This window comes from Phycodurus eques, chromosome 7, assembly GCF_024500275.1.
Source record: "Phycodurus eques isolate BA_2022a chromosome 7, UOR_Pequ_1.1, whole genome shotgun sequence".
In the NCBI taxonomy this organism is placed as follows: Eukaryota; Metazoa; Chordata; class Actinopteri; order Syngnathiformes; family Syngnathidae; genus Phycodurus; species Phycodurus eques.
The window spans coordinates 9,654,748-9,671,118 of NC_084531.1; the positions used below are offsets into that span (position 1 = coordinate 9,654,748).

General features: G+C 43.7%; 1 protein-coding gene across 1 annotated transcript in view; it reads left to right on the top strand.

Moving 5' to 3' along the window:
- Positions 1–11,189, top strand: part of ube4a (ubiquitination factor E4A (UFD2 homolog, yeast)) — a 30,090-nt gene extending 18,901 nt beyond the window's left edge. The window contains exons 12-20 of the mRNA XM_061681742.1: positions 2,099–2,231; positions 2,315–2,505; positions 3,411–3,511; positions 3,639–3,752; positions 3,876–4,050; positions 4,127–4,307; positions 4,462–4,609; positions 4,711–4,868; positions 8,097–11,189. Coding sequence (XP_061537726.1) covers positions 2,099–2,231; positions 2,315–2,505; positions 3,411–3,511; positions 3,639–3,752; positions 3,876–4,050; positions 4,127–4,307; positions 4,462–4,609; positions 4,711–4,868; positions 8,097–8,238 — 1,343 coding nt within the window. The 3' untranslated portion in view covers positions 8,239–11,189. The remainder of the gene's footprint in view (positions 1–2,098; positions 2,232–2,314; positions 2,506–3,410; positions 3,512–3,638; positions 3,753–3,875; positions 4,051–4,126; positions 4,308–4,461; positions 4,610–4,710; positions 4,869–8,096) is intronic.
- The last annotated feature ends 5,182 nt before the right edge of the window (positions 11,190–16,371 follow it).

A 16,371-nucleotide genomic window follows, 5' to 3' on the forward strand; every position in this document is an offset into this window, starting at 1 on the left:
TTGAGGCTTTTCAGTAATCAGTACGGGATCAGTACATTGAATGTATTAAACCAGTGATTCTCAAAACCCTGCCGGACACTGGGGATATCTGCTGCAAATTTTCTTTCGAGACTGTTTGGAAAGTGGTATTTAAGACCCCCAAAACAAAAGTCTGTGTTTTGTTTCTAAATACATTAAATATGTTTGAAGTGCTGAAAATGGGCAAAGCCTGTGAACAATCTCGTACTTGTTGAGATATGGTTTAAACTTTATTTCACATTTTAAATGTCCCTGATTTGGTGGGCGGGGCTAGAAAATATCCTTGTGACGTCACGAGGATGAGGCTCCCCCACTATATAAACACCATTTGGCTGAAATGAACTTCCTTATTCATAAATAACTTCTCCCAGTTGTACCAGTATAGAGTGCAATTGGCCATGAAACTATGCCCACAACCCGAAAAAATACATCTTCCCTGAAGTGTAGTGTGTTTGGTGTTATTTGGTCGTCTTGCCGTCTGCCACCACGCATGTTGTGTTGCGACGCAACAGCGAAACTGCCACAGCGGAACTGCCACTTCCTCCTTCATTACAACCAGACTGATTACTATCAGTATAGCGTGGAATTGACCATTATGCCCACAACTGAGAAAATACATCTTCCATAAAGTGTGATGTGTTTTGTGTTACTTGGCTGTGTCTTGTAGTCTGCCACCACGTGTTGGGTTGCGAGGCTGCGGCTGTACAAGATTCATAAAACAGCGTTATGGCAGTCAGCCTCATAGTTCCCTAACTGCACGTCGTGGGAGCGAGGAGGGGAGAAATGCCTCCCTGTGGACCGGTGTGCGTCACGTGCTGTGGCAGATTATGGTGCACCGTTGTTCCGCTGAATTTCAATGGAGGGAAAATTGTAGGGATGTCCCGACCCAACTTTTTCACTTCCTATCTAATACCGATATTGCAGCCTGATGTTTAGCCATTATCGTTCTGATCCGATTTCAGCAATAATCATACTTTACTTATTTTGAAGTATGGAATGTTTGTAAAGGCTTGATCAAGTGATAATACTTAAACAGAGAACAATAATCAGCAACAGTATGTATGAGAAAAACTGACCCATTTATTATTGACCAACAGGTTACATGGCCACCCCTGAATTAGATTGGTCCTACTATGAGCCTGGTCCTAGTATTATTATTTGATAAAACATAAAATATGTTTAGATGAATGATTTCTATATCTGGCACGGTTGTCGACTGGTTAGCACATCTGCCTCACAGTTCTGAGGATCGGGGTTCAAATCCCGGCCTCGCCTGTGTGGAGTTTGCATGTTCTCCCCGTGCCTGCGTGGGTTTTCACCAGGTAGTCCGGTTTCCTCCCACATCCCAAAAACATGCGTGGTAGATTGATTGATGACTCTAAATTGCCTGTAGGTGTTCACGTGAGTACGAATGGTTGTTTGTTTGTATGTGCCCTGCGATTGGCTGGCGACCAATTCAGGGTGTACCCCGCCTCTCGCCCGAAGATAGCTGGGATAGGTTCCAGCACGCCCGTGACCCTAGTGCGGATAAGCGGTACAGAAAATGGATGGATGGATTTCTATATCACCTGCAATCACCATTTTTCTTACACCAAAACGGCCGTTTCACTGCAATAGTGACTCTGCTCACCAGCAGACACATCGTTGCCCAAAATTTGCACCCACGTCAGCACAAATCCGCTGTGTTGACTGAGTATGAAAAGCTATAGTTTTTGATCATAAATTAGTCTGGGAATGCCAGCACATAATTTTAAGAATTAGTTCTACTTCAATATCGATGGGATTGCTGAGAAACAGTCAAGCCGTGTGTGCGTCAGGTGGGAGGAGACGCATAGAAAGTCAGGTTTGAGTTTACCGTTCACAGAGTCTGTTACCGGGGTGACTGTGTCAGAATTCCTCTTCCCCAGCTCTTTGAAATGGAATGATGAGGCTTTTCCTCATCTCAGGGTCAACTTCCTCTGAGTTTTTACGTAACCTGCTTGCTGGAATACCCCTGGGTACGTTAAATCTAGGTTCCACTCTATTAAACAACGTGTTCTATTGGATTATATTTACTGCAGTGCCTTTACATGTTTTTCAGAGTTTTTTGCAGAGAACTTGGGAGATTTTTTCATCTTCCTGCGTCCATTTGCTGATGACGTTTTGGAATCCTCTGCTGAAAGTCTGGAGCAGATTCTGAACTTCATCACTGTCTTCATGGGTAATGTAGAGAGGTACGGTATAGGATTTGATTGTGTCAGATAAAACACAAAGCCATTAATGGTTCAGCAAAAACCTCTTATTGCATTCACAACAGGTTGAAGAATCCTCATTTAAGAGCGGAGCTGGCAGAGGTCTTGGAGGCGGTGATGCCCCACATGTTGCCTCTGGCGCCTGGCAGTCCTCAACCAATTGTCTTCCAGCGACAGAGAGTCTTCTGCTCTTACAAATACGCACCTCAGTTGGCCGAAGCCCTCATCACTGTGTTTGTAGACATTGAATTTACAGGTGAGACATTGCAGTTTGAAGAGCAGATTATAAAGGTATTGTATATTATATAGTTGCTATCAGGGGGGAAAAAAAACATATTGTATGTCCAAATATGGTCAATTTCACATTTTTCACATATTGATAATGTTGGTCTCTCTCTTAAGTCGTCTTTAATTTCTACGCATTGGTAACCAATTTTAAGTATTGAAAGAGCTTACGAACAAATCTAATAACGCTCTTGGACACTTGAACTGTCTGAGTAGTGTCTTAAAACTCTGCCTCTTCTTCACTCTGCGGGAGCCATGTGGCATTATGTTGCATCAAGATTAAGTCTGGATTTTTTTTAGACAATAATGAATGAAAATGGGTTTTATGTATTTGAGTGAGCCTGTTGTGTTAAAAATGAATTGCTGTAATGCTTCGGCGTACAAGAAACTGGTCAGGCAAGAAGGAAAGTTTGCGTGCAGATTAATTTCTGCCGGGTACACTGCTCAGCTAAAGTTTTTTTTTTATTGTATCATTCATGGTTCTTAGACCTTTGAAAAATAGTTTGGGAAGTGTCTGTACAATTTTAAACAATGACAGCATCATAAATAAGTGATTTGTGTGTGTGTGTATGTGAGTGTGTGTGAGTATTAGTGATTGAACATGATTTCGGGCTGGGGTTGTGTTGATGTTTATGCACAATGGTATATGGTGGAAATGTAAGATATAATACCAACTTACTTTCCTGAAAAGTAGTGACTCGGAAATGCAAGGATTCTGCCCGGCAGCGACAAAATTGAAAATTGGTTACTTCAGGTGTTTGCGAAACCCAACTAAAAATGTTATTATTCTGATGTTCTCCACAGAGAAATTACAGATTGTATTACTAGAAATAGTAATGGATGTAAAGAAACATTTTCTTTTCTGTTGTTCTTCAGGTGATCCTCATCAGTTTGAACAGAAGTTTAATTACAGAAGACCCATGTATCCCATCCTCAAGTTCATGTGGGGTGAAAATAACTATAGAGAGAGTATCAAGGTATTCGGGGATCTCTTTTTTTTTGTCCATCCAGTTTCGGGGAAAAAAGACAGACTTGGTTGTTATGTTCTTATTTCCAACAGCCAAGTATCAAATCAGTGAGTTACTGTACTTTGTGTCTTCTCAGCATTTGGCAGACTATGCATCCAAGAACCTGGAGGCCATGAATCCTCCTCTGTTCCTCAGGTTCCTCAATTTGCTGATGAATGATGCCATCTTCCTTTTAGATGAGGCTATTCAGGTAAGGCTATGAGACAAAAATCTCTCCACAGAAATAATGCATACCCCTTTTGGAGTCATTTTTCTAAAACAGAGCTGAAAAGAATTGAGTTTTTATTAGTTGTTTTTGTTTCGAATCTTGCAGTACCTGAGCAACATCAAGATTCTGCAGCTGGAGCAGGATCGAGGGGAGTGGGATGACCTGGCCCCCGATGCCCAACGGGAGAGGGAGTCAAGCCTGCAGATGTTTGGACAGCTGGGCCGCTTCCACAATATCATGTCTAATGAGACCATCGGCACCCTGGCCTTCCTCACCTCAGGTCAGACCCGTTCAAATGTATATTTTAAATCCTTGCCTTTCTTTTGCAGTAATCTCCAGGATTTTTTTTGTTCCAGAGATCAAGGGAATCTTTGTGCACCCTTTTCTGGCTGAAAGGATCATCTCCATGCTCAACTACTTCCTGCAGCATCTGGTTGGACCCAAGATGGGTGCTCTTAAAGTGAAGGACTTCAGCGAGTTTGACTTCAAGCCGCAGCAGCTGGTCTCTGACATCTGTACCATCTACCTGAACCTGGGGTATGTTTTGAACACTCTCTTGAACACTGAGAAAGATTCTAGACGATTGGAGTTGCAAACAGTTGAGTTACTGTAATCTTTTTCATGTTGGCTAGAGGGCCAAGCACTTGGTTTGGTTTACAAATAAATATGTATTTTAATATTTCTTTGACAGAGATGAGGAGAATTTCTGTGCTACTGTCCCAAAGGATGGACGGTCGTACTCCCCTATCCTCTTTTCTCAAACAGTGAGGGTACTGAAGAAGATCAACAAGCCCGGGGACATGATAGTGGCTTTTGGACTCCTTGCTGATAAAATAAAGGTATAAATTTAAAAAAACAAAAAATTGGGTGTGTGTATGGGGGGTGGGTTCTGTGTATAATTGCAAGGTCTAACTGTCCTGTGACTGTGCCTGTACTGTAGTCCCATGCAGATCGACAGCAACAGGAAGAGGAAACTTATTCAGAAGCCCCAGAAGAGTTCTTAGACCCAATTATGTCCACCCTGATGCTGGATCCCGTTCTTCTTCCTTCTTCCAACGTCACGGTCGACCGCTCCACAATAGCAAGGCATCTCCTCAGGTTAGCTCAACATCAGGGTGATTGCACGCCTATAATTTGCTTTCTGTTGTCCCAATCAATTAAGGGGTTTGTAAACTTGATCTGTTTTGCCCCAGGTTTGTATTTTTCTTACGCTGTAAAAAATCTAAGTGAATCACTGCAAAATTGGGCTTTGTTGATCATGAAGTAGTGCCTTGAAATACAGTATGAGTGTCCCAAGATACAGTACATGCTGTCATTTGGACAATTTATTATTATTATTATTTTTTTGCTTTGACTTGAAGTGGGCGGCACGGTGGACGACTGGTTAGCACATCTGCACATCTGGGTTCAAATTCTCCTCGTGCCTGCATGGGTTTTCGCCGGGTACTCCGGTTTCCTCCCACATTCCAAAAACATGCATGGTAGGTTAATTGAAGACTCTAAATAGCCCAATAGTGAATGATTGTTTGTCTACATGTGCCATGGGATTGGCTGGCAACCAGTTCAGGGTGTACCCCGAGTCTCGCTCAGAGTCAGCTGGGGTAGGCGTCAGCTCTCCCGTCACCCTAATGAGGATAAGCGGTACAGAAAATGGATGGATAGATTGACTTGAGATACGAATGCTGTTTGGTGGCAGTATACTAAACTCAATTCACTTCACGATAAGCAGCAGTTTGGAAGATAATGGACCATTCCTCAAAAAAGAGGCTTCAAGCTGTTTAATGCCAGTCCCAGTTGAAGTTTACTGTCTAAGTCAACATAAAACAGAGAATTCCATGTTGTGTATTTAAAACAATCAAAGAACTTTGCCGTAAGAATGCCCCCACTAGCTTAATACTAACGCATATTGGAAAATGCCATTGACGGTCTAAGGCCTGGAATCAGACTACAAGACAAATTTGGTCTTTCACGATTGCACTATGTCAGACTACTGGCATACACTACACGACATGTATTCTGATACCACCACACTCTGTCTTTTACGATCACCGGGCTTTATCTTGTCAAATCAAACACTGTCAGAGAGGCGGAACCAAAAAACGTCTCACCGGTCAACGCGACCGGATACTCGTTACCGACAACAACAGCTATGCACCGCGCCAATGTACTGTATTCTGTCAGGGGAAAAAAGAACAAAATGAGGAAAGACGTGGTTTTCATCACCAGTGCTCGGGATAGGACGTTCATTCAAAGTGCAGTACGCAATCCTATTGGTCGAGGCCTAGGTGCACTGTCGGAGAGTTGTCGTTGATATGTCACACTACACGGAAGATATCCAAAAAAATCAAACATGCTATACATGCATTTTGGCATCGTAGGGCTTTCATAGTGCCGTTGGTCGTGGATTATGTCACACTACAAGAAATGTTGTCGTTCCCGACAAAATATGTTGGGCTCGATCTAGAAAATCGGTTGCGATAGCTAATCGGGCCAATATTGGGGCTAGAATCCTGTAGTCTGATCTAGGCATAACACTTTGATAGTTGCATCGATAGTTGCGGTCAACAAACGTGAACACAAATGGTGAAGCAACACATGTAGACAGACTATCACAATACTCACAGGCACATATTCTTTCCTCTGTGAAAAATGACTAGAATTACAGCATTTTATTGATTCACAGTAGATGTGAAACAATTCTTCGTAAATGTCTGCATCATACTTCCCTCCAGTGGTCAAGGACACCAGAAGGAACAGCACAATGAATCGAATTGAAGCATTTAATCATGATGAACAAACTTTATTTTCATTTGTTATTATTCTGTTTTTGTTGAACAATTTAGTACGATATTATAGAGTGCAACTTTCCTTATTAAACAAACACATTACAAAAAAACAACATTTTTTGGGGGGGGGGGGCTGGATTAATGGCATTTTCATTCATTTCAATGGGAAACAAATTTAACTCTTATCTCAATTTACCAGTAACCATGCTACTTTACACCAACAAATAGCCAAGTGCAATTTAAGGAGACGTCTTGATCAAATTATCCCTCTTGACACGGTGAAAACAATACATGCTTCTAACTGAATACTAACCTGAAGATGTTTTTTTCTGTAAGGCAGGGGTGTGATTTGTTTATATGCTACCTGTACTTATGTAACCATTATGCTGTTTAGGGCGAGTGGGTCATTCATCAGCTTTCTCTCATCTTTTTCTCCACAAACGAAGCGCACCAAAGTTCCTTTGAAGCCATAGCGACCACTTGATTCAGTGTGCACCCGAGTTTGAATGCTGTGTTCACCACTGACCAAACAAACTGCACCAAGAATAACACAGTATAGTTTGATTAAAACAAGGGTGCTAGTATTAAAGAACTTCCTCTAAAAATTTAGCTAAAGAGGACACCTAAAATTCATGTATAAAGCATCTTCTAGAATTTAGATTATAGAACATCCACCCATACATTTTCTATACCATTTTATCCTGTTCAGGTTCATGTACGGTAAAAAGCCATGACACACTGGACTGGTCGCCATACTGTCACATGCAGATTTTGAATGGACTACTGAGCGGGACTCAAAACCAAGACAGTTGTGTGAAAGTCAGCGATGTTAACCTCTACACTGCATCACTGATGGCCCTGTGTATAAGGTTTCACTCACACTTTAGGGCATGATGCCCAATTCTCTCAATCTTTTTGTGTAATCGTTCACACTACAAAAATAAGTGACTTCTACTGTGGAGTGCGGACGGAATGAGTCTGTGATGTCACGCTTGTGCACAAGAGGGCGTCACATTGCACGCGCACAAACATGAGGCACCGTTTTTACGGAAGTAAATGCACTCCCTCGCGTAGGTCTCATCATGACGCATTTGTGGCAATTTCAAGGATTCTGTCCAACTGGAGCCAACATAGTATTCTTATATCAGTTCTAAAACCTCTTCTTTTTGCCACTGACTGTTTTCAGCTCCTTCATCTGCCGTTACTTTTGTGGCGTGTCTGTTTTGTCGAACTATTGTGACATTTGACATTCTTTTGATGACGTGTAGGTCAGATGGGTGCAACATGAGCGTCCAAACTGCACTCGCATCAGATACATATCCAATTTATATCCACATATGAAAGAGGCCTGGGTCGGAAATGGGAAAAAAACGGATAAAAGTCACCTAGGCCAAAAAAATCGAAATTGACCTGCAGTGTGAACATAGCCTAAGAGGTTTTTGTCACAGTTTTGATGTCCACAAGTGAACCACAACTAAAACAAAACTGAAATAGCATGTCTTTGTAGAGCTTCTGTATAAAGAGTGTGTCCTCATTCCAGTGACCAGACAGACCCGTTCAACCGCAGCCCTCTCACCATGGACCAGATCAGGCCAAACGAGGCGCTCAGACAACAGATCTTAGAGTGGCTGGATAAGCATAAGCAGGAGAAGCTGCAGCTGGGACCAAGTGACCAGACTTGATCCACCCTGTGCCTAACAATGACTTCATCCTTGTTTGCTTCCCTCTTCCACATCTAGAGTGCTCCTCTGCCTTTTTTGTGGCTAATCTGTGGTGTGCTTGTCGCCGCAGATTCCTGCAGACTTTCGTCTAACACTGCATTTAAATCGTATTTAATACAGCCTTCATGCAACAGACATGAGTTGAATAGCTGTTTCAAATTGCCCAATTGTAAACATGATGTAAATGTAAATGATGCGATTTTGAGCAGGAGAGGGGAACTCCACTGAGAAAGTAGATTCCCCCTTCCTGATTTTTTTTTTCTTTTCTTGGATATTTAGCACACTTAAATGGTTGTGATTGGCAAACCAATTTTGATGTCTCAAGCCCCCAACACACCGAGCGATGCAGCCGACTGAATTGGACAATTGCGAGTTAATTACAATCTGTGACACACACCCGCACATCTGGCGATTGATTTTCACACACATACCAACTGGCAGCACCAGCAACGCTGTGACCCCTGCTGTTCCGACCAGGAAATAACGTTTTGAGGCACCACATATATGTGCAGTAAGTCAAAATGGCGTCAGCCATAAACACAGTGACAGGACAAACATATTTACTATATATATATATATATGTGTGTGTGTGTGTGTGTGTGTGTGTGTGTGTGTGTGTGTGTGTGTGTGTGTGTGTGTGTGTGTGTGTGGAAAGCATTCAGACCCCCTTAAATTTTTCGTTCTTTGTTATATTGCAGCCATTTGCTCAAATCATTTTTCTTTTTTTTTTTCCTCATTAATGTACACACAGCACCCCAAATTTATTTGCAGATTTATTAAAAAAGAAAATCTGAAATATAAGTATTCAGACCCTTTTCTCAGTATTTAGAAGAAGCACCCTTTTGAGCTAAAACAGCCATGAGTCTTTTTGGGAATGATGCAACATGTTTTTCACACCTGGATTTTGGGATCCTCTGCCATTCCTCTTTGCAGATCCTCTCCAGTTCTGTCAGGTTGGATGGAGAACATTGGTGGATAGCCATTTTTAGATCTCTCCAGAGATGCTCAATTGGGTTTAAGTCAAAGCTCTGGCTGGGCTATTCAAGAACAGTCACGGAGTTGTTCTGAACCCACTCCTTCGTTATTTGAGCTGTGTGCTTAGGGTCATTGTCTTTTTACAAGGTGAACCTTCGGCCCAGTCTGAGGTCCTGAGCACTCTGGAGAAGGTTTTCGTCCAGGATATCCCTGTACTTGGCCGCATTCATCTTTCCTTCGATTGTATCCAGTCGTCTTGTCCCTGCAGCTGAAAAACACCCCCACAGCATGATGCTGCCACCACCACCACGCTTCACTGTTGGGACTGTATTGGACAGGTGATAAGCAGTGCCTGGTTTTCTCCACACATACTGCTTAGAATTAAGGCCAAAAAGTTTGGCCTTAATTCTTGGTTTCATCAGACCAGAGAATCTTATTTCTCACCATCTTGGAGTCCTTCAGGTGATTTTTTTTTTTTTTTTTTTTTTTTTTAAGCAAACTACATGCGGCCTTTCATGTGTCTTGCACCGAGGAGAGGCTTCCGTCGGGCCATTCTGCCATAAAGCCCCGACTGGTGGAGGGCTGCAGTGATGGTTGACTTTCTAGAACTTTCTCCCATCTCCTGACTGCATCTGTGGAGCTCAGCCACAGTGATCTTTGGGTTGTTCTTTACGTCTCTCACCAATGCTCTTCTCTCCCGATTGCTCAGTTTGGCCGGACGGCCAGCTCTAGGAAGGGTTCTGGTCGTCCCAAACGGCTTCCATTTAAGGATTATGGAGGCCACCGTATTCTTAGGAACCTTAAGTGCAGCAGAATTTATTTTGTGACCCTGGCCAAATCTGTGCCTTGCCACAATTCTGTCTCTGAGCTCTTCAGGCAGTTCCCTTGTTCTCATGATTCTCATTTGCTCTGACATGCACTGTGAGCTGTAAGGTCTTGTATAGACAAGTGTGTGGCTTTCATAATCAAGTCCAATCAGTATAATCAAGCACAGCTGAAGGTGAATGTGTAGAACCATCTCAAGGATGATCAGAAGAAATGGACAGCACCCGAGTTAAATATATGAGTGTCACAGCAAAGGGTCTGAATACTTATGGCTGTGTGATATTACAGTTTTTCTCTTTATTAATCTGCAAAAGTTTCAACAATTCTGTTTTTTTTGTCAATATGGGGTGCTGTGTGTACATTGATGAGGAAAAAAATTAACAAATGATTTTAGCAAATGGCTGCAATATAACAAAGAGTGAAAGATTTAAGGGGGGGGGGGCTTTCCGTACCCAGTGTGTGTGTGTGTGTGGGGGCGCTTCTCTGTGTGTGTGTGTGTGTGTGTGTGTACACACAATATAATGTAATAGAAGTGTGCTAAACACTCACTGAGCAGTCATTGTTTCTGTTTACCCAACACAGCAAAGATTATTTTTCATTATTAATATTTTATAATGTTAAAGAGATGGCAATGTTCCCAGGGAGGCATTGGCTTTCTATTTAACATAATAACCAACAACCGCAAAATACAATAAAGAATGCGAAAACTATGAGGTGCTGAATGCTATGATTTCGCCTGCTACTGTTAATTATGATTCCAGTTTTCACCTTCTTGATTGCCCTTTAAATAACGGTTAACCGAGCGCTGATAGTTTTGCAAGGATTTTATATCATTTGTATTAACATAAAGAAGAGCCCGAATGACACTTTTGAGGCATGTTGTTTCTTTTAGACATCGAGAGCTGCAGATAGAATGCATAAGATCAACTCAATGAGAGCGAGATTATCATTGAAGAGATTTTAATGAATAAAAGAAATAAAACTAGGTTGTGATCCAGGATTAAGTTGTGAAGGACGTATGTGATGGTTTGGCATCCATGTGCTTTACGTTGAATATCTTGAGTGAAAATATAATTCTATATTTTGTTTTATTGTAAAATTTTACTTTGAGTGTACAGTATGATTAAAAATTTAAAAACCATTTGTGTTCTACTTTTTGGAGTTATGTTGGATTTTATGTAACTTTGTTGCATAAAATTAGATTGTGGCCATATTTTGCTCATTTAGGAGTGCCTAAATAACTTTTTAAAAATGCTCACTCTACTTAATATTTTCTTCTCCAAGTCCACAAAACTAGACTGGTTGGGTGAACTCCCATGCATCCTTGAGGACTCTGCCGAGGGTGTAGAGCTGGTCCACTGTTCCACGGCCAGGACGAAAACCATAATGATCCTCCTGAATCAGAGATTCGACTTCACCACAGACCCTCCTCTCCAGCGCCCCTGAATAAACCTTACCATCTTATCTTAGTTGGAAGACACCCTCCGGTCCTCCTCCTTAAAAAGGGGGACCACCACTCCAGTCAGTCAAATCAGAGGCACTGTCCACGATGTCCACGCAATGTTTCAGAGGCGTGTCAACCAGGACAGCCCCACAACATCCAGCGCCTTTTACTATGGGCGAATCTCATCCACCCCCTGGGCCTTGCCACCGAGGAACTTTTTAACCACCTCTGTGACCTCAACCCCAGAGATAGGACAAGCCCGCCTCGGAGACCCCAGACTCTGCTTCCTCATGGGAAGGCGCGTTGATGGGAGTGAGGAGGTCTTCGAAGTATTCTCCCCACCGACTCGCAACGTCCCGAGTCGAGGTCAGCAGCGCCCCATCACCACTATACACGGTGTTTATGGTGCAGTGCTTCCACCAAAGCTGCTTTCCGCTTGGCCAGCCAGTAACCATCAGCTGCCTCAGGGATCCCACAGGACAAAAAGGCCCGAGAGGAATCCTTCAGCTTGACGGCATCCCTCACCGTGTGTGTCCACCAACGGGTTCGGGGATTGCCACCAAGACAGGCACCGACTATCTTACGGCCACAGCTCCGTTCGGCCGCCTCAGCAATGGATATAGGCCTTCACAGGCGTCATGCTGTTCGTCATTGGGTGCAAACTAGTTAAGACTGAGTAGTGTGCTCAATTTTGAGGCGCGGAACACGGTCCACTCTGACTCAATCTCCCCCACCTCCCCCGGGACGTGGGTGACGTTCTGCCGGAGGTGGGAGTTGAAACGCCTTCTGACGGGATTCTGACAGACGTTCCCAGCAAACCCTCACAATACGTTTGAGCCTGCCAGGTCGGACCAGCATCTTCCCACACCATCGGCGCCAACTCACCATCAGGTGGTGATCAGTTGACAGCTCCGCCCCTCTCTTCACTCGAGTGTCCAAGACATGCGGCTGCAAGTGTGATGACACGACCACAAAGTTGATCATTGAACTGCGACCTAGCGTATCCTGGTGCCAAGTGCACATATGGACACCCTTATGCTTGTACATGGTGTTCACGACCCGCAGCAACTCAACGCCAAAATACAAAAGACCAGTGCAACAAATACGACACGGGCTGATCTGATGATAAAGCATGTTGCTTAAATGTAAGAGTCACAATCGAGGATTTCAGCTCCAGAGGCAGGTAGAGTAGCCAAATATTGTACTCAAGTAAGAGTACAGTTACTTAACAATAATGTGACTCAAGTAAAAAGGACTCCTCCAAAAAATTACGTGAGTAAAAAGTACACAGTGAAATAATTACTCAAGTACTGAGTAAATAGTAACTTGAGTTTTTTTTTAACCACAGCATGAACATCAATTAAAAAAAAAACATTACAAAATAAAATGTGAGCGTGCAAATTCTGACGAGTGTACAACAACACATGCAATTTACTGCACGGTATTTTCTAAAGTTATAAATGATCTGAAATATCCACGTTTGGGCAGACAGTGCCAGACAAATACTACAATACATGAAAGCTGTTGTTTTTGTTCGTCTAAATGTAAACAAGAGTAGCTCACTCTTGCCTTCATGCTAACGACGACCTTCCCAACATGGTCGCCACGGAGGCACGACAATCAGCCGGGTTGGCTTATCTTGTGTTAATACGTATGCCCGGGAAGCCAATAGAAGACGTTGTGTGAGGTCATGTGACTTTCTTGTGTCGTTTGAGTGGTGTACTAAACTTAAATGTCACTAGCGTTTAAACTGGATTGGTGCAAACAGCGCCCGATGCTGAAGTCGAAGTCTCGCGCACGAAATAGTTGATAAATAAGCAATAACTGATCAATAAAAGTAGCCAGCGACATTTAGGTCAATGTAATGGAATAAAAGTACCGTTGCTTCTGAACAGCAGAAGCGGTGGAAGTGTTTTTCCTGGTCTCGTCAACTCCTGTGACTTGTCCAAAGCAGGCCCCTAGTGTACAGGTGGAACCTCTGGCCAATGTTCAATCTCGCATATTCGCCCGCCTCGGAGTAATATTCAGAAATTACATCTGTGTGTGGATGGTGGATGTCTGGAATGGATCTCGCTGCCAGCGTTCAAGGAGTACGAACCAGCCTATGATGTCAGCGACCCCGACCCACCCCATCCAGGAAAAACTCATCGGATCCATACGATTCATGTAAATTGCCTATTTTGAGTTAAAAACGGCAAATTTCGCCGAAAGGCGACTGATTTGCATGCCAGCTAAGGAAGATGCACACGCTCGCTTGGACCTCCGCTCCTTAGCAGGACCGAGCGGTGGACCTGGCAGCAGATATCACCACTGAGCCCGTGGCAGCGGCGGACTTTGCCACCGAGTCCGCCAGCGACATAAGCTCGGCGAGCAAAGTTTGTCCAGTGGGAAAACATAAAGATCGATCTTTGGAAGTTTTGCTTTTCAATGTATTTTAAGCCTCCTATTTCTAGCCTTGTGTAACACCGCATAATGGAGGTTCTGCGAATGAAAACGTAAACTCCTACATAGGTCTGTCAACCAATCAGCATTTGTCAGCACAGCCCACCCACACAAAGAGTTCCTGGTAGCTCTCGGAAGACCCTACCCGCCAGGAGGAACAAAATAACCCAGGGGGAACCTTCAACTCAAGCTACCAGGGTAGCTAGGGAAGTTCCTGTAAAAGGTCCTGAGGTGGGAAAGCCCCGATTAAGTATATCGAAGTCTGCTCTCTCTAACTTTGTCTCAAAAACATCTAACCTTGGCTGTCCCTCAGTTTAGCTCCTTTCTAATCCCATGCAACCTGCTCACTCCTAGAGAGAACCTCAACAACTTCATTTCGCCACCTCCAGCTCTGCTTCCTGTTGTCTCTTCAGTCCCACTGTCTCTAATCCATACATCATGGCTGGCCTCACCACTATCTTTTCAACTTTGCCATTCATCTGAGCAAAGACTCTTCTGTCACATAACACACCTGACACCTTCCTCCACCCGTTCCAACCTGCTTGGACCCGTTTCTTCACTTCCTTACCATACTCACCATTGCTCTGGACTATTAACCCCAAGAATTTAAAGTCCTCCACCCTCGGTATCTCTTCTCCCTATAGCCTCACTCTTCCCCCTCCACCCCTCTCATTTATGCACATGTATTCTGTTTTACTTCGGCTAATCTTCATTCCTCTCCTTTCCATTGGATGCCTAGACCTTTCTACCTGTTCCTCCACCTGCTCCCTGCTTTCACTGCAGATCACAATGTCATCTGCGAACGTCATGGTCCATGGGGATTCCAGTCTAACCTCATCTGTCGGCCTATCCATCACCACTGCAAACAGGAAGGGGCTCAGGGCTGATCCCTGATGCAGTCCCACCTCCACCATAAACTCCTCTCTCACACCTACAGCACACCTGGCCACTGTTCTGCTGCCCTCTTACATGTCCTGTGCTATTTGAACATACTTCTCTGCCACTCCAGATTTCAGCATGCTGTACCACAGTTCCTCTCTGGGTACTCTGTCATAGGCTTTCTCTAGATCCACAAAGACACAACGTAGCTTCTTCTGACCTTCTCTGTACTTCTCCATCAACACCCTCAATGCAAATAATGCATCTGTGGTACACTTTCTAATCATAAAACCATACTGTTATTAACGACGACCTGTTGCTCGCAAATACTCACTTCTGTTCTGAGTCTAGCCTCCACTACTCTTTCAACTAACTTTATTGTGTGGGTCATCAACATTAATCCTCTGTGGTTCCCACAGTTCTGCACACGAACTTTGTTATTAAAAATGGCGACTAGCACACTTTTCCTCTATTTCTCAGGCATCTTCTCACCCGTTACAATTCTGTTGAACAAGCTGGTCAAAAACTCCACAACCACCTCTCCCAGATGCTCCCATACCTCCACATGTATGTCATCACGACCAACTGCCTTTTCATTTTTCATCCTCTGTAGTGCCTTTCTAACTCCCCCCTTACTAATAATTTCTCTTCTCTCTCATTTTCCTCATTCATAAACTCCTCAAAGTATTCTTTCCAAATATCCAGCACACTACTATAACCAGTCAACACATTTCCATCTCCATCCTTAATCACCCTAACCTGCTGCACATCCTTCCCATCTCTATCCCTCTGTACAGAGGGATAGAAATGGCAACCTGTATAGATCTTTTCCTCCTTCTTTAGTGTCCAGCGTGGCATACATTTGATCATATGCCTTGTTTGGCCTTTGCCACCTCTATCTTTGCCCTACGTCGCATCTCCATGTCCTTTCTCCTCTCCTCAGTCCTCCCACTTCTTCTTAGCTATCCTATTTCCTTGTATGATTTCCTGTACTTTGAGGTTCCACCACAAACTCTCCTTCTCCCCTTTCCTACCAGAAGATACACCAAGTACACTCCCGTCGGTCTCTGATCACCTTGGCTGTTGTGGTCCAGTCTTCCGGAAGCTCCTCCTGTCCACCAATAGCCTCTCTCACCTCTTCTCGAAAAGCCTCACAACACTCTTCGTTTTTCAGCTTCCACCAGCTTTTCTCTGCTCTGCCTTTGTCTCCTTAATCATCCTCCTCACCACCAGTCATCTTACACACCACCATCCCATGTTGTCAAGCCACACTCTCCCTTACCACTGCATGGTAGGTTAATTGAAGACTAAAATTGCCCGTAGGTGTGAACGTGAGTGCGAATGCTTGTTTGTTTATATGTGTCCTGCGACTGGCTGGCGACCGGTTCAGGGTGTACCCCGCCTCTCGCCCATAGTCAGCTGGGATAGGCTCCAGCACGCCCGCAACCCTAGTGAGGATAAGCGGTACGGAAAATGGATGGATGGATGAAATTTTGTAGAATTTAATTTACTGTAGAAAACTTTAGCGA